This window comes from Seriola aureovittata, chromosome 14 (genome assembly GCF_021018895.1).
Source record: "Seriola aureovittata isolate HTS-2021-v1 ecotype China chromosome 14, ASM2101889v1, whole genome shotgun sequence".
NCBI classification, from domain to species: Eukaryota; Metazoa; Chordata; class Actinopteri; order Carangiformes; family Carangidae; genus Seriola; species Seriola aureovittata.
The window spans coordinates 2,301,647-2,322,578 of NC_079377.1; the positions used below are offsets into that span (position 1 = coordinate 2,301,647).

At 40.0% G+C, this 20,932-nt stretch overlaps 1 protein-coding gene across 3 annotated transcripts; it reads left to right on the top strand.

The window, feature by feature from the left end:
• Positions 1 to 17: 17 nt before the first annotated feature.
• Positions 18 to 16,426, top strand: LOC130181051 (E3 ubiquitin-protein ligase RNF166). Of its 3 annotated transcripts, XR_008829516.1 has the most exons (7): positions 29 to 2,227; positions 4,767 to 4,923; positions 5,172 to 5,284; positions 5,626 to 5,740; positions 6,998 to 7,105; positions 9,453 to 15,512; positions 15,569 to 16,426. XR_008829516.1 is itself a non-coding variant. In XM_056394799.1 (6 exons), the coding sequence occupies exons 1-6, from the start codon at positions 2,031 to 2,033 to the stop codon at positions 9,516 to 9,518; spliced, it is 741 nt and encodes a 246-aa protein (XP_056250774.1). In that variant the 5' UTR covers positions 18 to 2,030; the 3' UTR covers positions 9,519 to 16,426. The 3 variants fall into 3 exon arrangements, 2 of the variants coding, with proteins under 2 accessions (XP_056250774.1, XP_056250772.1); XM_056394799.1 differs by having other exon boundaries at positions 18 to 2,227; positions 5,641 to 5,740; positions 9,453 to 16,426; XM_056394797.1 differs by having other exon boundaries at positions 9,453 to 16,426.
• The last annotated feature ends 4,506 nt before the right edge of the window (positions 16,427 to 20,932 follow it).

Here is a 20,932-nt window from a genome sequence, read left to right on the forward strand (position 1 = left end):
CCTGCCCCCCTTGTCTGTGCACAGCCCTGAGATGTTAGCTAATCCAGAAATGAACTCCTGAAAACTCACCACGGAGGAAACGATCTGACTGAATGTCAGCTGTTCCTGCCGTTCGAGACTGTCGTGTCTGATGATGTCATCTGTAAAGCTGGTTGTTAACATTAGTTTGGTGTAGAAATCGCTCATATCTCTCTGTGTAGTCAGATGACTCATTCTTCGTGCTCTTACATTTACTGTAAGATTTAAACATACAAGAGTGATATGATGATATGATATTGAAGGAGACGGAGCTCAGCTCTGCTTGATAATGACAGAAACTTTAGATACAACAGCTGGAAGTCAAGCTAGCTTTCAGAGACAATCCCCTGCTGCTAATCTGTCTTTTAATGGACGCACTAATTTCATTCATCAAACATTTTAACAGCGGTGAAAACAGGATGAGACAGATCCGAGACTGTCGGAGAGTTTCAGAGGATCATTGCTGACGTGAGAAAGATGCAGGAGAGAACAGACGCAGAGAAAAGGAGGAGCTGTTACTGGAGGAGTGGGACTAGGAGCAGCACTCGGACTTGGGATACTTGGGACCTGGAATCCAGTAGGAGGAGCAGTAGCAACTGGAGCTGGTGTTGTTGTTGATGTTACTGCAAATATATCAAAAAAGGTGACAGAAGATGGAAGTGCAAAGAGAATAGAAGAGCTAGGGAAAGAATTCATGAGGATTGTAGAACCAACGAAGAAGAACCTGGAAGAAATACACACGACGTGTAACGTGTTGGAGGAAAAATCAGCTGAAGCTCATGATTGAAAAACTTTGACAGAGATAATGGAGTTTGACATGATTTTGAGACGAGTGTTCGAACTGAGGGAAATGAGTAAAGGAGTTTTGGAGGTACTTGTAACTGTCTGTTGAATCTCATTGTGGCTGTCTTCAGAATCACTGCGACCCCTGAGCAGGATGAAAAGCCTCCATCATCCAGCCGGCTGATCTGTGTCAGAAGGTCACTGATGAGTTTAAAAAGACGAAGGAGACACTCAGAGACTTCACGGAGACAGTAAATCTAGGAAGTCAAACAGTTTCTTCATGTCGCAGTATCTTTAAACTTCTGTTTGTGACTGTCAGAGTTTGGGGGAAGCTTGGATCATACTCGGATATCTGAGTGAAGGTTCAACCTGAAGCTGGACTGTGACTGAACATGAAGAAGAAACAAGTTGAAATCTTTAAGTGAAGCAGATTTCAGCAGCAGGATAAATGTTGTTCATGATGTTAAATTTCTGTTGCTTGTCAGGACGTTTGCAGGTTGTCAAGTTTTCTCCTCTATTAAAATAATATGTGAGTTGGTTAACAACAAACCAATTCACATTAATTGATGACATTGATAAATATTAATTATCAATTACTTAATTTTATTCCAACTGGTGTGCGACACCTTTCTTTTTGTAAATACATCATCTACTGTTTCCTTGTCTGTTAATAAATGGTGATAACGCGGTTCGGTACTTTTGGCCCGTGTGGTTTACTGTACTCCTCTGAAGTGGGCTCTGGGATTGTAGTTCTGAAGACATATACAGTACAGAGCTCAACTCAATACTGGTACTACAACCTCCATAAAGCACAGGTCGTGGAGGGCTTTTGTTGTAGCCTCTTGTGTTGTTCGTGAGTGTCCACTGGCGTTTTTCCAAAAGCGCTAATCTGACAACCAAGTGGATGTAGCTTCAGCTGCTCTCCGTGAGTTTGTAGATTCGTGTTTTTTATCCAGGTCATCCTCGTAGCACCATGTTGACACTCGTCAACTAGCTCTGCTTCCAATGTTTACTTCTCCGGCATGTCTTCTCCAGCCAGGGGAAAGTAATGCTTTGTTTCGGTGAAGATAATTTCATAGCGAGTATATCGAAAAGCCACCATGTTTGTACGACATATATTCAAACTGCTGTACGGATAATGCGCCAGCTGCCAGCACTTTGAACAGTCGGACAGCTTCCTCTCTCGGGAAGCGAGCTGTTGTCGACAGTTGCAGATCCTCTCCGGCTCCATGATGGCGATGTTTCGGAGCTTTGTCTCGGCGAGCACCCAGCTCCGTCAGCAGCAGCAGCCGCAGCAGCAGCAGCAGCCCGGCAGCGGCGCAGGCTCCCCGGCAGCCCCGGCTGAGGGCATCGAGAGCCAGTTCTCCTGTCCTATCTGCCTGGAGGTCTACCACAAACCCGTCAGCATCGCCAGCTGTGCTCACACGTAAAGTATCTACTTCTTGTTTGGATGTGTGTTGCTGTGTGCGGGCGGACAGTAAGTTACGGTGACATGTCGCTTGTTCCTTCCAGGAGTGCTGTATGTGTGATGTTGTGTGGTTTATGTGTTGTTAGTCACAGCTGGACTGGGTTAGTTCATTTGGCCCATTGTTTTTCTAAAACATCTGGCAGCAGCTGCACCAGGCAGTGCTGTTGTCATTCACCTTTGACTGATGTTGACTCCATCACTACAGTTATTATCCTCACGTTGTAAACAGATCATGTTATCATCATATTTGGTAATATGAACAAACATCCTCTAATTCATTGCAATATTTTAGTGGTGGAATAAGGTGCAATATGGTTTTAATTGAGATGTTTAAATGAGATGCGCTAATATTTTTGCATCTTTCAAACAAAAATAAATAGAGCCTGACATATTGTCAGATAGACGCTTATCAAATATTATTATCTGTAGGCTTGGGCGATATCCAAATGTAATATTTCCATACAGTCGAAATGATGACATTATTGTATTACTGTATTTTATCCTTTAGGTGCTTTATTTTTATAATATATAATTATATTATTGGACTTTGTGTTTCAGGGTTTATGTTATCAAATATTGGCCTAAGCCTAGTTATCAGTGTAAATGTCAGCTGTTAAATAACACAAATTCACAGTACAGAAATGCCAAAGATTTCAGGTTGAAGGTGGTTTAGAAACAGAGTCTCAGTTTCATTGTTTCTCATCACAGTGGACCTGGTACCTCATGCCTGGTGATGTATTTCACCGAACAGTAGTGAAAAGCTCCTCACTGATGGTGACATCAAGTGGCATGGATGTCGTCCACAGAGAGAAAACAAGGCCACAGTTCTGTAAAGAAAAAACAAGCTGTCAGTCATTACACAGATGAAAACTCTCTGCATGTCAGCAGACCCAAGTGTAAGAGAAATAAGAGTTCTGATGACAGACATCAGGCTGCAACACCAAAAACATCTTTACCAGAGAAGTGGAAGCTTGTTCCTCTGCACTGAGAGCTGCATGTTGTGGTTTTCTGGTACTCTAACTTGCACATGTCATTAATTATTTCTGGATGAGGGCTTGTTGTGGGGGAAACAGGTATCTGAAGACTGAGGTCATCTTGGATCATTTGCAGTCAAGTTAATGTTGATGTGTTACTTGTGAAGACTTGTGTAACTGATGGGATAGTGATATTATCAACTCTTACTGTCTCAGAGAGGTGTATTTCCAATTGTTCTCAGCGTGGAGCTGAAGAGAACAATAGAGCAGATCAGACCTTAGGTAGCCTCAGTTCTATTTCTGGTTAAAGGGAAAATGCAGCTATTTTTACTTCTCTGCTGCTAATGGGGTTAGGTGAAACATGAGGTACTGACACTAATGTTTGCTTCTCACTGGCCCATCCATACTGTACACACACACACATACACACAACAGATCAGACTCAGCTCTATACTGTGTTTAAAACATATGTCTGACTCCCAGTTTCTCCAGTTAAAGCTTTCATCTGTCAAATCCTTGTAGAGTTAATTCATCTCTTCAGAACAGATCATTTTCACACAGGCACAGCCTAAGAGTGACTGTGTGTGTGTGTGTTTGTGTGTGTGTGTGTGTGTTGTGCTGTATATTGTGACTCTTAATTCAGCATTGGATTTTGAAGGAAAGACTCCTGAATATGGTAGAATTTAGGGCTGCAAAATTAATCGAATATAATTGAAATCGCAATATGGCCAAGTGCAAATATCCAAATCACAGGAGCTGCAATTGTTTTGATGAAGGTAAAATGTGTCACATTGTTGTTTGCATCATTAGCGTTGTGGTGCAAATCATTTTCTCCAGATGTAAAGGAACATGTTAGTTTGGTACAAGACCATCAAAAATCACATCATCATCATTTAAAGATTTTTTCAGTGAAAATGAAAATGCAAAAACGATCACTATAAGTGAAACATATTGCAATTGCAATATCTGTCAAAAATTATCACGCTATGATTTGTTTGAATGATTTGTGTTATGTGCAGCCCTAGTAGAATTCTAACTTCTTCCATAAAAAACCCAGCGCTCAGGGACAAAGTGAATACTGTTGTACATGACATCCATGAAATGAACCTATGTTATAATTTTATATCATTCTAATACCATTAAACCATTAGTCACCTGCAAGAAAACCAATGGAAAGTAAGTTATAACTGATTAAATGTTAAATAAACAGAAGGACCCAAACATTTCTCATTAAATCTCAGATGTGTTTTGTTTTTTTGTTTTTTGGGTTTATCGGTTTAGGCTAGCCATTAATAATATCATTATTATTATTGTTACTTAGTAGTTTATTGCAAATAAAAGCTCAATGTAAGGAATGTCAATATGGGGGGGGGGGGGGGTTCTCCTATCTAACCATCGGAATATACTGGTCCCTTAAAGGCTGGCGAACGTCTCCCTACACCTGCAGGGTGACTCTGGGTGGGGACAGGAAGGAGCAGTACCTGCCCTGCTCTAACTTCACCTTTTCTCCTCTGCTGTTCCAGGTTCTGTGGGGAGTGTCTGCAGCCGTGTCTTCAGGTGACCTCACCCCTCTGCCCTCTCTGTCGTGTGCCCTTTGACCCCAAGAAAGTGGAGCGCTCCTCCAGTGTGGAGAAGCAGCTGGCCTCATACAAAGCACCCTGCAGGGGCTGCAGCAAGAAGGTAGATACTGAGCGTCAGCACCAATGTCACAAAATCATGGGCGTAACTTTCCATACTCTGATTAGTGTCTGATTATTATTACTTGGTACATAAATAAATATCATCTTGTGACTGTAACTTTTGTCCAGAATATAAGATGTATGAAGATACAATTCATATTTTATTTTTGCAAGTATGCTAGTGAAGATGTTACTAATATTGATATATAATGTGTGTGTGTGTGTGTGTGTGTGTGTGTGTGTTCTCAGGTGGCTCTGGCGAAGATGAGGTCCCACATTGCTTCCTGTTCTAAAGTACAGGAGCAGATAGCCAACTGTCCCAAGTTTGTCCCTGTGGTCCCCACCTCCCAACCTATACCAAGGTACACACACTCTGAACATGACAGCGCTCAGCTGCAGAGACTATGTATGTTCACATTAGCAACTACATTTCCCATGAGTCCCAGCCATAGGTGCACTATCAAAGCTTCAGTGGAAGTTTACATTGTTGTATTTAAGTAGAGTACATTCCAGATACAATCTTACTCCACTGTCTCACAGTGAAATAAACCCATACACAGATCATAAACCATGTGATAAATTGTACATGACCACACTGTACATTCTGACTCATTACCTATAAAATTCCAAGGCTCCAGGATTGAATTAACTGCTACAGGCTTGTGATAATTCATGTCCTCACTTTGTGTCCTCTCTCATGTAGCAATATTCCAAACAGGTCAACATTTGTGTGTCCATTCTGTGGGGCCAGAAACCTGGACCAGCAGGAACTGGTGAAGCACTGTATGGACAACCACCGTAATGACCCCAATAAAGTGGTAAGAGACTACTCTCTAATATACCAGGTGATCTACACTAACTCAGCTGATCCTGAATCTCCAGACGTGCTCTCACTTGGTCCCAGAATCAGCTTTTTTAGATAGATAGATAGATAGATAGATAGATAGATAGATACTTTATTTATCCCCTCTGGGAAATTCATGTGTCCATTAGCTCATTGTTGTATAATAATAATAATAAAAACAGTTAATAATAAATAAAGATAGATTAGATAGATAGATTAGTCCACTTCCTGCTGAGGTGTTGTATAGCCTGATGGAAGTGGGAACAAAGGATCTCCTGAACCTCTCTGTTCTGCAGCGCAGTGATATGAGACGTTTGCTGCAGCTGTAGCTGCTTCTCTGTCCTGCCAGAATGTTGTGGAGAGGATGGTTGGTATCGTCCAAGATGGCCTCCATCTTACATTGCAAGCATCTCTCCACAACAGTCCTGAGTGAGTCCAGACTCCTGCCAAGCACAGACCCAGCCTTTTTGACCAGCTTGTCCATTCTCCTTGTGTTCATGTCAGACATGCTGCTGTTCCCAGCAGACTGCAGCATTAAAGAGTACACTGGCCACCACTGACTGATAAAACATGTGCAGCATTTCACTGCAGACGTCAAAGGACCTGAGCCTCCTGAGGAAAAAGAGCCACATGAACTTTTTTTAGAAACCCCAGAACAGTTTCAGGTTCTCAGGAACTTTATCCACATTTTGTCTACATGAACCTGGTTTTGGTTCCTGGTCTTTGCTCCTGCTCACCCCAAAGCATCATCGTTCCTGAGGTGTCAGGGTGGAGTAGCCCTACTGAACACACTAGAGACCTCCAGACTACAACTCCTTGTAATCTGATGTTATTGACATCTTCATGCTTCCAGTTTTGTGCGCATATTTCATGTTGTATTTTACATCACATTTGATTTATTTTTGAATGCTCTGGGTGTTTTGTTTCTAATGTCTTGTATGTGATTTATCTCACTTTTGGCATTTTTGTATTTTACACATTGTTCATGTCATTTAGTTTTATGTCCAGCCCTTTGACACATATTTTGAGCGATATTCTGCTGTAATAAACTCTGACTTGACTTCAGTTCAGTGTCTGATTACACATGCATGTGACTGTCTGAGTTGTGGCAGTAGCTTGACATAAACTGTGGTATGTGTGTGTGTGTTTGTGTTTGTGTTTGTGTGTATGCGTGTGCGTGCGTGTGTGTTTTTGTTTGTGTGTGTGTGTGTGTGTATCTCTGTCTCTCCAGGTGTGTCCGGTGTGTTCAGCCATGCCGTGGGGAGACCCCAGTTATAAGAGCTCCAACTTCCTCCAGCATCTTCTCCACAGACACAAGTTCTCCTATGACACCTTTGTTGTAAGTCCACTGCTGTTGATTTTAATGTTTAAAAATAACATTTTTAACTTTTACTGCAAGGAAATCATAGAATCATTTCAACAAAGCTAAAGGGAAACATATTCTTTCACCTCTCTTTGGCTGATATCGCTCTGTATAGATTTAGATTCATCTGTCACTGAGATTTCTGCCTCCATTCTAATACAATGGAGGGAATTCTTTCTGTGCTGCTTACAGTACTGAAAAACAGCAACATCATCGCTGAGAACAAACTTCCTCTGTAGATAGTAGTTCCAGTGGAAGCCAGGGAAGGTGGTCCTGCTTTATCCCCTGATCCTGAGAAGCTCCCATGAAGAGGGTCCAATAGAAAAACACCACACAGACAGGGAGGGGGGTTAATGCAGTCCAATAGCTGAATGTTTGCTGTGGTGCTCCCTGGCAGGGTGATGTGGCCATGGTGAAAGTTGTCTCCAACAAACCTTTTTTTGTCATCAGATCTGATGTCACACATTCTTACATGATATAACAAAAATATAAACGCAACACTTTTGTTTTTGCTCCCATTTTTCATTCATTGAAATTAAAGATCTAAGACTTTTTCTAAACACACAAAAGACGTCTACTACGAACTTCTGCTTTGCCAAGATCATCCATCCACCTGACAGGTGTGACATATCAAGATGCTGATCCCACAGCATGATTACTGCACCGGTGTGACTTGGGTTGGTCTCAATAAAAGGCCACTTTAAGATGCAGTTTTATGTTGAAAAAGGCAGAGGCTACAGATGGGCAGTTTTTTTATGGGGAGGGTCGTGGTCAGAAAACAAGAGAGTATCTGGTGTAACCACTGTTTGCCTCATGCAGTGCAACACACCTACTCAGAGAGTTGATCAGGTTGTTGGTTATTGCTCACTCCTGTTCAGTGGCTTTAATGGTTACTTCCTGAAGCCACTGTATATATAGACTTCCATATATTACACACCTCCATATATTTAACACATGTATACACACATAAAAAACATTTGACTATAAGTCACCACTGGTAAATTCATGTACTTAAAAGGCCTAATTTATTCCCAAAAGTAGTGAAGCAGGTTTCCAGCTGTAGAAGAATTGAATAACAAGTCACATGGGGGTTTATCTTCTATTGAACAACTTATTCTTTTAACCTTCAGTAATAATCACTTGCAGTTTTCAATGCTTATTGTTTTCTTGGTGTCTAACTCCCATGAGCACGTGGTTGCATAAGGAGATTTCTCCAGGTTGACAATTTCACTATAAAAATAACTCAGTATTTTATTTTTGTGTCCACCTGACTGAGCTGATATAACTGAATTTACAAATATCTGAAACATTGCTTTTGTTCTAGTCCACACACTCATCAATTTACTGTTCCATCATACAGATCTTTACAAAAGTAAAAGCATAATATACTAGCAAATAGCAAATCATTTTAATGTGTCTCAATGAAAGGTAAATCAGACAGCAAAAATAATTCACAACTGATTGTTTATGATGAGGAAGTGTTTCTTTAGTGTTTGTTTGATTCATGTAAGTGTAAGGTTTGGATCTATGTTGCACTGACTATTATAAAAAAATCCCCATCACATTATTTGTGGTCATTTGCACATATAGTCACACAAAAGGACATTGATTTTGTGCGAATACATACAAGTGGCATACAATGGATGGTCCATAGAATAATATTTATTTAAACTTTATTTGTACAGCACCTTTCATACAAGAAATGTATGAAATGAAATTTACAACAAAGAAATGAAATGCTTTACATGAAAAGACATAAAATGAAACGTTAAAAACACTGATGTAAAATGAGGTGGAATAATAATAAAATAATAAATAATAAATCATTAAAATAAAAAAATGATTACATAGAATGCATAAAATTGGTAAGACATCAATATTCATAACAGCATTTAAAATAAGTGCTGAGCAAAGTGCAAAATTTCAGAGCTGGTTAAAGGCTGAAGTAAAGAGATAAGTTTTTATCTTTCTTTTGAGAACACTCAGTGAGCTTCTTCTTCTGTGGTATCTACAGGTCATGTGTTCCACACATAGACTGTATATAAAGGGTTCCACAGCTTTGGGCTGTAACTGACAAAGGCTGCATCCCCAATTTTCCTACAGCTGTTACTGCTACTACTACCTCAGTGTTCTTGGAGGTCTATAGTTAATCAGGGAGTTCAGATGCAGCTTGGTCCTCGCCCGTTAAGGCATTTGTATATAAGGAGGAGGAGCTTAAAATCTATTCTAAATGTAACAGGAAGCCATAGAAGAGGTAGTTAGATGCAGGTTGTGTGGTGTGGTGTACGGTGACTCTCAGCTGTTGTTTCTTGCGTTTCATCAGGACTACAGCATTGATGAAGAGGCAGCACTGCAGGCAGCTCTGGCACTGTCACTGGCTGAAAACTGACGAGTCCCACCACCATCGTCCTCCTCACTGTTAGCACCAACTCCACCATAACTGCTGTCACCCTGGTCCCGCTGCACTGCTGCTGTTCCTCCCTGACTGAGAAGGTGTCATCCATCCAGCAGACACACCTGACCCTCACAGTGTGTGCAGAGATCCGACTCACTGAGACGTCCAGCCAGCTTTGGATTAGGTGATAAACTCTGTCTTTTCACACCAAGGATATTTGTATTCTGGTGTAATATTAGTGTAAGCGTTACAAAACAACAGGAGTTTGGATGTACTGGATCTTCACTGCTTCATTTGGACTTAATGATTTGAAGACAGAGGATCCTGTGGGTTTGGAGTGGATCCAGTGGTCCAGACCGCCCCTGAATGTGGTCTGAGTGATCGGATCTCAAATGTGTCCTCAATGCGTCTTGGGTGCGTTCACACCTGAACTTAGAGCTGATCACTGGTGATCAGATCACCTGAGACGGATGTTAACACCAGGATTGAACAGGGCCTTCACCCTTCACCAGTAGTTCAGGTCTCTGACAACTCAGCTCATCTCAGCTCAGTAGGACATGAAGAGCTTGTTGGCTGGAGCTGTTCGTAGTGCAGTAACATGGTAACACTTGAAGTGGTACTGTCCATGACATCCTCTAATGGTCATGGTCTGTAGGTTTGAGGACCACACAATAAGTTGGGAACATCCCCTCTCCCCCTCAAAGCCCAACCCCAACCATTTATACTTTCTACAACCGAGACTGAAAGTAAATTTCTTTCTCGAGGGTCTGTGTGATCCATCTCAGTTGGCAGTTTATTAGGAACACCTGGTTGAAACTAATGCAGTCTCAGAAAAACTCTCCAGTGACATATCGTCCTTCATGAAGCTCTGAATGTTCAGTTTTTGTTGAAACTGTTTCAGAGAGGTGTCGGTTTAACTGTGGGATCGTTTTGGAGGCTGCAGTTGGTTACTTTTTCACAGATGCTCCTAATAAACTGCCAGCTGAATACACACCTGTGCATGCAGACATCCAGTGGAGTACTAACAGAGGCAAATCAGCTGTCCACTTATGTTCTGGACCATATCAAGCCGACGGCTCTTTACACGCCGCCACCAAACACACACACAGTTTCCTCGGCTCATTGTCACCTCAGTGCTTTGTGTGGAGCCTCACTCACAGATGTAGACAAAGAAGCTTAAAATCAGCATTTAGAGTTGTGTTAACTTCACTTGGCACAGTAATGGCAGTGTGATCGGTCAGTCTTGATGTTAGATGCTAATGGCAGGTTAGACTTTTCCAATATGGAAGAATTATCAGGTTTCTAATCCATGACTCTGATCAAAGATTCAACATTCAACACACTTCAGTCTCTTTGGACAGAAGCAGTTGGCATCAGGAGCTGGGTCCTTTAACCAGATCCCAGAACAGCTGGACTCATTGGTAAATTCACCCAAAGAGCCAAGTGTTGAAGTGAGCAGAGTCAGACCGCCAGCTGACATCCGGACCTGTGGAACTGATCAGTGTCATGTTGAACTAGTTTGAAATGTTTCCATGATAAATTGGTATTTTGGCAGCACCAAACTGGCTGATACACATCCTGGAAGCTGAGCCGCAGCTCATCCGTTACTGTCCAATCCCAGCTTCACTGAAGGCAACAGCAGAGACATAAACCCAAGAGACGACAGACTTGCATCAACGAAGGAAGGGTCATTCACCGTGTCCCTAACAGCTCATACAACGGCGTCATTCATCCACAGTATGTTAACGTTTACAATAACAGACATTAGCAGCCCATTCACTGTCACACCCAAAAGCAAAGTTGAACAGTTCCTATTTTTTATCCGTGTGAATATTTGCACTTGTTAAAATTTTTTTCTACCAGATTGATCTGCAGATATTAGCTGTAAAAAATCAGACAGGTTGGAAGTGCTGGATTGAGGTCTGACCTCCGTGTTACTGTTACCTGCTTCAACTCTTGCTACAAGGAATATTTTTATGATGCATCTGCCAAGATAAATGAGTATAAAAAGATATATTTTTGGAAAATGTTTCCGTTTCAAAACCACCAGACTAATATCAGACATGGGTCACATATGTGTCTACAACCTTTCTGGGACACTGAAGTTGATTTACAAACTTGAATTGCTGTTCTCACACACACACACACAAGAAACTTGTACAGGACTAGAGAGGATGGGACTTGTTGAACAGAGGTGTTTTCTGTAGTTGCACCAATAGATGGCGTCCTTCTCCAGACATGCAGAGCCATACTGAAGCCCTCACACACACAAACACATGGAGACCATGTTTTCTATGGAGGCAGGATGTGGAGAAAATAGAAAGGCTAACTTTGGCTAATGTTTCCACAGAAAGATGCATCCATCATTTGCACTTTAATTCATTCAGTTTTTTTAATAATAGTTGGAATTCTTTTTGTATAATCTTAACTCTTGTTTAATGTTTTTTGCAATTAAATCTCAATGAAGATGAGTCTTTAGTTTAAAAAAAGATCTTGTAAATTGTAAAAGGCGTCAGATGTTAGTTTGTTTGATAGAAAATGTACCATTAGTTTTATTTGTATGACAAAAATCTCAAATATTTGTTGACTGAATACTTCATTTAAATGGGCAGCATGTGCCATGTGTTTCTTCCAATGATGTTTTTTGTGGTCAATATAAGTAGAAATGACTGGGGATCCGCTTTATGCAACAGCAGAGCTGACGTTGACCCACTGTAACCACAGGAGGAGTTCTGGCCTGTTGTCACCACAGATCAAAACATGGATCAGATCATATAGAACTGAAGTCTTCAGACTAAGCATGAAGCTTATTTTCTTTTGCATTACTGATGCAAATTGGACTGCTGATAACTATGGTGGCTCTGAGAGATCAACACACTGCTGCACAACTTAAGAAAAAATGCAAACAGACAAAACACAAACAGCTTCAGAAATCATCTTCATCAATTTGGCAACACATGAAGTGTTTCCAGGGGACACTAAACAGTGATGCAGGGGCACCCCGGTGCGTACTGTAAGGGCATAGTCCTAACCGCACTGACCCAGGTTCATGCACGACTTGTGGCTCTTTGCTGCATATCATCCTCTCTCTCTCTTTCTCTCTCTCTCTCTCTCTCTCTCTCTCTGTCTCTCTCTCTCTCTCTGTATCTCTCTCTCTCTGTCTCTCTCTCTCTCTGTTGCTATTGGAATTAAGGCAAAAAAACTTAACTTAAGTGATTAACTTGGCTAGGACAGACTTGAGTGGATGTATTATGAAACATCTATGTGCACTTGTTCAATACTTTTTAACTTCAAAAGTTGCAAAGTATTGAACAACAAGTTTGTTGTGAGTACTTGCAGCTCATGTGTTGTCAAACTGATGAAGATGTTTTCTGAATTTATTTGTTTTGTCTATGTGCATTTCTTAAATTGCGGTGTGTTGAGCTCTCAGGGACACCGTAGATAATGGACTGTGCAGACATCAGCTGTCTGATGTCAGAATTCACCGGGATTCAGTTCAATAACTTCCTATTATTTTCCAATGCAGTCCTCTCAGTTTCTCTGTTCGTGCATGAATCATAAAACATTGGGATGAGCCCAAATCTCTTGCTCTTGTTGATACAGTTTTTTCACTGTAATCTGAGCTTCCAAACATATTGACCAAAATATTAGAGCCCGACCGATATTGGATTTTTGGGGTTGATACCGATATTAGGGAGTAAAAAATTCAGATATTGATATATCGGCCGATATTGTCCAAAATTACATCATTGCACTGAAGTGGTAAATTTAACTGGCAATTAAATAACTATCGAAATAAATAACTATAAATAAAAAACATAAGAACAAATACAGTATTTTTATATATCATATATATATATATATTTAACTTAAATGAAAACAAAGGATCAAATATACATAAAATGCTGCCTATATAACTTGACTTTAACCAAGCATTTCCACTGCATTATTGCTTCCTAATAAAAGTATTCATATCCGTGCATATCGGAGGATATATGCACCGATACCGATAATCTGTGATAGGCCGATTAAAATATATCCACATTAGGAGGTGCTGCAGCACTTTAAAAATTAACCTCACGTTCAGTCTGAACACAGCTTTTAAAATTTTAATGAAAAAAGTCACAGCTCCATCAATGAGTTTTTTTTTTCCTCCAGAAAAACTGATGACTGACACTTTTAGCGTATGCACCATGAAAAGATTCATCTGTCTTCTCTCTGGTGTCAGTATTCTTCTTCAGTAAAGTGCATATCATGCTCATAATATAAAAACTTTAAATCTTTCACGTAAATGAAAGCTGTTTTTAATATTTGAGTGGATTTCAAAGCCCTCAAACAAACACAACTATTTCTTCTGTTTTTTATATTCATGTTATAATAGCAATCTTTTCTAAATGCTTGTTACCTTATGCTTGTTCACAGCACTCTTACCTCTGTAGCAGAACTCTTAGAGTCTTATTTTGTTACGGTTTGTGTACTCCATGTTTATCAGTGTCTTTCTGAACTATTTAGTTAAACACATTTTCCTCAAGACATGTAAATAATCTGTTTTTGTGCTGTTGCATTTAAAATGTTATGAAAAGAGCAGGAGCTAAGTGTGTTAGACTGTGGAGGCTTTGGAGGATTTTCTTAACAATGTGTAGTGCAAACATGGATGTGCATGAACACTGTCTGGCTTGTTAGGATTAAAGGAGTGGTTCAGATTTTTATCGCAAAACAATTCTCACTTGCCATGTGTAGTCGCTGTAATCTGTAGTAGCAATCAGCTACATGGTGGACATGTATTTTAAATTCAGTTGAAGTTAATAGTCTGAGTGACCCAAATCAAGTGGGCAGCTTTGTTCTTGTTATTCATATGGTGGCTTGTTGTTGGTGTTTCCACAGGAAGGAAATACCACCTGTGGTAACAGGAAGAGCAAGTTTCATTCTCAAAAGTCTGTAACTTAAGGTGACCAGATTTTTTAAAAATGAAAACCGGGGTCATCTCCAGTTCGACGGTCAATATATATCAGTAAAAATATCCAATGTTTTTATGTATTTTGTCTACGGTAACTGTACTGTAATAAACTGTGGTGAATGCCAACTGATAAAATTAGTGAGGTTGCCAACTGTCCCACAAAATAGCCTTACGGAAACATCCCCTAATTGGAAACAAAAAGATGTTTTCCGTATTGAACTGATACTGCTAGTTGTCCTGTATTTTTGAGACTCAATTCAGTGTAATTCTATGGAAGATAAATATTACAGGTTAGACTATTAAAACAATTTGTCTGATTTCTAACCAATGAGTGAGCCAAATAACCTTTTCTCTGCCTAGAAACAACAAAAAAGGAAAAAAATTTGATTTGATAACTCTTATTTTGATGGTTTTAGCTTCATTGCTGCAGCTGCTAAAGCTAGCAGCCAGCTCGCTCTGTTGGCCAAAACAAGCACAACGCTAGACATGTGCCTGTCTGCTCTGCTGCTCCGGTCTGTCTTTAATTCAGTTAAAAACGCTGGCATTTGCGCACACAGGCCATGGACAACAGGGATGTCTGGTCAGCCTACTGTAACTTTTGAGTTAGCTAACTCAGACTGTCCACACCTCCATTAGCTTTACGATGCAAAGAACGAAGGGAATGCTACATGGCTAGCATGGAAGGAGGTTTACAGTGATTACAGCGACCACATGTGAGTATTGATTTGTGATAAACAGGAAAAATCCAAACCTATCCTATAAGTATTGCTAACTAGCCAACAGACTCATTTAGCACCAACATGCTAATGCTACCTTCTACTAGCACAGCAGATACTGTATTTAGCCTGCTAATTACATTATCTAAACCATTCTAGCACCTCCAACATAACTAATAGAACTGTAGCCTGCTTTAACCAAGACCCCAGATGGCTAACAGGGTGTCAGGGACTGACTGGACCCCAGTGAAGTGGATTAATGGTAAAATAAGAGCTGAGGTGACAGTCGGGGCACTTCACAGATTGTACACAGAGGTCAGTTTAGTTGTCATGTCCTAATCAACAGCTGTTAGTAAACAGCTGTTGATTAGGACATGACAACTAAACTGTCTACTTCAGAAAATATTACTCTCATGATGTTATAGCGATGTCATCAGGGTTAGCTCAGCTTGGACTCACAGACAACAAACTTGAAAACTGTTACAAACTGAAGGCATGACATTTGAAAATTGTGGGTGTTTACCAGACAAGAGTCTAAGAGAAGAGATGCTGTCCAGTTGAATTATGGGAAATGTAGGATCCAGTGTATGTGGAGCTGTCACAGCCGCAGCTGTTGATATATTTTTTAACACTTTCTCTCTTGAGTTCCTCACTAAACCCCTGGAGCGCCCCTGTAAAACATAAAACCACAACACCACTAAAAATCTGTCAGATGTCATGGGAAGTAAAACTGAAACAAACTTTAACCCCAAAACACTGGAGTAAAAGGGAAAAGAGTAGGTGGGTGCCATTTTCAAATAAATTACACAAAAATAAAGATTTAATGTATTAAAAGAATCGGCCATCACATTGGCAAAATGTTCACAAGTAGGCGATATAATGTAGATTCAAAACAACACATTGTCTTGAGACTAAACTGATTAACTTCTTACTCTGAGGTGAGTTTCACTGAGGTCATGTTTGAGTGGAAAGACGTTTGAAGACGAGTGCAGACGAGTAAATCTGAAGTCTGCCTTCAGTGTGATATAATATGCATTCTTTATAAACATAGTAATAATACCAATAAGAAGTGCTTGCAGTGCCAGTGCTGCTGGAGATGATGATGATGTCTGGATTTTCCAGTTGTTGCACTGCTTGGGATTTTATCAAAACAATATAAAGATTTTTTTTGTTTGTTTTTTTTTTAGCATTTTTTTTTGTTTTCCCCTCAAATAAAATGGAAAAACACAAGAATATGTAGTAGTTGTGTTTTTATTATATGGTCTTAAATATGCAACAACATGCTTTGTTGAGACTGTCCTGTTTCCAAGTCATGTGTGCAGCAGGTTATAATGACCCATAGTTCGGTTTTGTTGCTAGGTTAGTGGTCATAGTAATGATGACAGCAGTTTATGTTGTTTCTATTATCCATGACTGTTCAACAAAGTTAACTACGTTGTCATTATTGTAACCATGACAACAAAGATCGTCTGTTTAAGAAGTACTTATTTCAACTTAAATCACAAGCTTTTCCTTAACCTGACCGTTATTATAGTAACCACAGCGACGAAGGCAGGTACTCTGCTCTAGGTACAGGTTGTATGTTTATTATTGTAACCATGACCACCGAGGTCTGGTATGCCTGCTGCTGCAGGGGCAGTATTTCAGGAGACATTGCTATGGGCTGTATCGGAGGGTTGAAAGAAACGACCTGTGTGGTTGTTCAGGTTGGAGGAGTTGAAATAGAAGTCAGTACATTAATGCTCTGTCATAGGCTACTAACTCAGTCTGTATAAGGTCAAATATAAGATCATACACACTGTGCCTGAATCACTATGTCTCAGGTGGTTTTGTCAAAATTGTGGTTGTGGGGTAAATACATAAAACCATGAGAGAGATTAAGTTTTCATCTCCCTGCAGTGGTATCTACTCTATGCAGATAGTAAGCACCACACATGAAATTCCATTCACCTCCATCATATTGATGTGGAGGCAGACGTCTCAGACAGATAAAACCAAAGCTTTCTAGACAGGAAGTGAGAAAATACAGATACTGTGTATATCGGGTGAACTGACGCTTTAATAGATGAAGTAAAGAGCACGAAGGGTTCACAATATGTGGCCAGAGATGAGTGCAAAGACACACACATACACACTCTTGTGGTCGTGGTGGAAAAAGAGGCGGGGGTGTAATGGCTTGGTTTGGCATAGTTGGAAATGTTAGCACGCAGCACCTGTTGCAACCTCACTGAGCTGCACAGATATACCCAGCTCCATCTCTCCTGTCTGTCTCTACACCACCACAACAACCTGCCCCCCAACCCCACAGATTCACTCTTCTTTTCTCACTTCACCTATAGAAACACGACCACACACACTCATGATGGCAAATACTGTTAATTTTACATTCTTAGTTGTATCGTGTTTTTCCAGCAACAAAGTGAGATGTCTTAAGACAAATGGCTGCCACGACAGCATCATTGTTGCATACTCTCTGTGGACCTGGAAGAATCAAATGTATACCTATACTTTCTAAATCCAGATTAACAGGAGCACACTGCATGTTAGAAATGTGTGAGGACAATCTGCAAACTATCAATTATTGAACCACTATTAAGATTTAGTTTTGAAATTATTATAATTTATATTAGAGGGATCCTTGCAAAGGAATCCCTGCACACTGAAGGTTGTAAAATTTTAGATGTATAACTGCACACTGTCTTATTGAGGATGCACCAGAGCACATGGACAAGCAGGTTAAAGGAAGTTCACTGGTTTCAACCATGATTCTGGTGGCTGCATTGTTTGCCACCTCCATCATTCACCGTCATATAAAACTGATTTTCAATGGCAGATATGATTTGAAACACCGTAACCACTGGGATTACATGTTTTATGATCACAACAAGGTAAGTTCAGTGTGAAAAGTTGCAAAATGTTCATATTGAATGTACCTGCACTGACATTATGTTTCATATTTTTTTCCTAAAATATCTGCTTTTAGCAACAAAAGCATGTTTAGGCAACACCAAACATGTGTTTAATGGTAGGGAAAGATCTTTCTAGGTTAAATTTTTAAAAAGTCATGTTTACTTTTTCAATATTTCACCAAAACCACCATCAAGTAGTGTTTCATCAGCCCAAACCTAAACCTCCCTACAACTTCTGTGTGGTACAAGAACACAGCACTTCAATAAGCAACAATTTTATTTTTATATTATTATTATTTTTAAGTTTTTAAATATTTCTATTTAGTAGCTTATAAACCTGATTTTCAGGGGGCAGACTTGTGCTGTCTTGTAAATTTGCATCTGGAAATCATATCTTTATAACAGGAAGGCTGACTTACAAGGGGAGCATGAGCTTTGAAAGATGTTTACCAGCAAGGGAGGGTCTAACCACAACATGCTTTTGGTTGCATTATGGGAAATGTAGGATCCAGTGTTTTTGGAGCTCTATCCATATAAGGGACCAGAATCCTATCTTCTGCTGCTTTGATTTTGCGATAATATTTTTATTTCAATTTTTAACACCATGAAGCACAGCCAGTTATTCAATATACTGTATTATTCAGCATAATTGCTGCATTGACACAAAACCAACAACAGAAAACCTCAAAACAAGAATGCTCCTCCTGTTTCAACAAATGTCTTTAGAGGAAATATAAATAATAATAATAATTTCTGGGAAACTTGGAAACTACAATGTCCACAGAAACATAATAAATGAAGGGCTTCCATATTTTCTCAAATATATGCTATTTAACCTTTAATATGTAAGTTATCCTTTCTAATGGAAGGTTTTATCCACTGAGTAGTGCTTGGTCTATCAGTGTTTTTCCATAAACATGTGAAATATATCTTTCAGTGCAAAGCAAGTTGAGGTCTATAAATGCTTATTTACTTTTACTGTAATTGTGTTTTTATGGAAATAAGCCCAACAGAGAAAGTTTAGGGTCCAGTACAATTTGTTCTGAAGTAATTTTCTCAGTCATATCTCTTACATCTTCCCAAAACATCTGAACGCAATGAAACAATGTCCCTCTAGTTTCTGTACATTTGATACACATATCTGGTATGTTTTTATTATATTGATTTAATTCCGCTGCTTTGATTTCTATTCTATCTCTACTGATATTCTCTGTATTACTTCCCGTTATGTCTCGCACAACAAGAAGTGTGTGTATCAAAGCCTGTTATATCTTATTCCCCTGTTGTCCATAAACACGTCAGTGACCATGAACACACACTGTAGCTTATTTTGATTTAGTCCCACACACACCATCCTGCAGCCTCATATACTCAGCACTAGAAAGAAGTGTCAGGCAGGACTTGCACAGCCACACACCTTATCGTCTCTGTATTGAGATGTTTGACTGTCATTTTCACTCATGAAGCTTTACATGCGACCTCAAATATTCATTCTGCCTCTCCTCATCTGACCACAGCATCTGACCTTCTCCATCCTTCAACCCTAATTAGCACACACACACACACACACACACACACACAACACACACACACACACACACACACACACACACACACACACACCCTAGTCCTCACTGAGGCAGATGTCTTGGTAACAAGTGCAACACAGTGTCATTTGCAGGGTATCAGAGGCCTGTGGTGAGGGACTGGAAACAGCCACAGACTCACTGTGGAAAATACCGACATAATCTGCCGCCCATTGTTGTCTATTGCTTCCCCCACCCAACACACACATATCCACACTCACACACGTGTTTTTTACTGTATCCGCTGGCCTAATATCGTAGCCTAATAATAGGTCTCATGTCTTGACAGCAGCTAAATCCGGCAGCGCTGTCTTATATTCCTGACACACTGTGAGATGGAGAGCTGCCCTCACGCCTAATATAACAGTTTTCCATGTATTTATAGGCCTGCAGGGAGTCAGAATAGCATCTGTGTGTACTGAAAATGAACCGAGCCGACTGGTTGGGAATATTTAGACCTTGTTCCACGGTTACTATTCATAGCATTCCATTACATCACAACAGAGCCATTCTGGGCAAACAACAGGTGCTCAGACTCATACTACAGGTGCAGGGCAGGGCAAGTGTGTAGCATTGTGACAGCAAGTCAAACATCTCTGCTGCTGCTGCTGCTGCTGCTGCTGCTGCTGCTGCTGGTGGAAAAACTTGGATCATCTTTTTATTAAACTGCACATTGTCACCCAGGACAATCTACAATATATGCCCAGACTGTGCTGACTGATAATTCAACTATACAGGCAGCAATCTTTCACTGCATGACTTTAGCTCTGTCATGATTGAGTTAGCCTTCCACTAACTTCTACAATGTTCTACAGTGCAATGTCTCATTCAGCTTTTCTTTAATCTGTATCTCTGAAAACACATTTTTAGCAGCAGCTATTAGATCATTTAAACCTTTGTGATTTTAAATTAGATTTTTAAATTGATTGTAATCTCCGCTGTGTTACGTTTGCGGCGTTGTCTCTTCTCTGTCCTGCTGATATAACAGACTCACCTCTTCAGTTGCAGGCTGTGTTCGGAGTTATTAGTGTTGTTGAAAATGTCAGTGGGATTGTGAATGAGGTTTTCCCACTTCTGCAACAGAACCGAGAAGCTCTGTTGTGGATTAAATCTTCATCGTTCTGTGGATGATATGCAGCTGTATGTCTACTGAACCCCCACCAAGCATTTACTTTGATTTGAGCTGGATTTTAATGTCTTAAACTTGGAAACACCAGTGAGACAAAATAATAATAAATAA

Coding starts and splice junctions, on each gene's coding strand:
- LOC130181051 (XM_056394797.1), top strand. CDS start 2,031: ATGATGGCGATGTTTCGGAGCTTTGTCTCGGCGAGCACCCAGCTCCGT. Junction 4,924..5,171: donor GCAGGGGCTGCAGCAAGAAG/GTAGATACTGAG, acceptor GTGTGTTCTCAG/GTGGCTCTGGCGAAGATGAG. Junction 7,106..9,452: donor TCTCCTATGACACCTTTGTT/GTAAGTCCACTG, acceptor GCGTTTCATCAG/GACTACAGCATTGATGAAGA.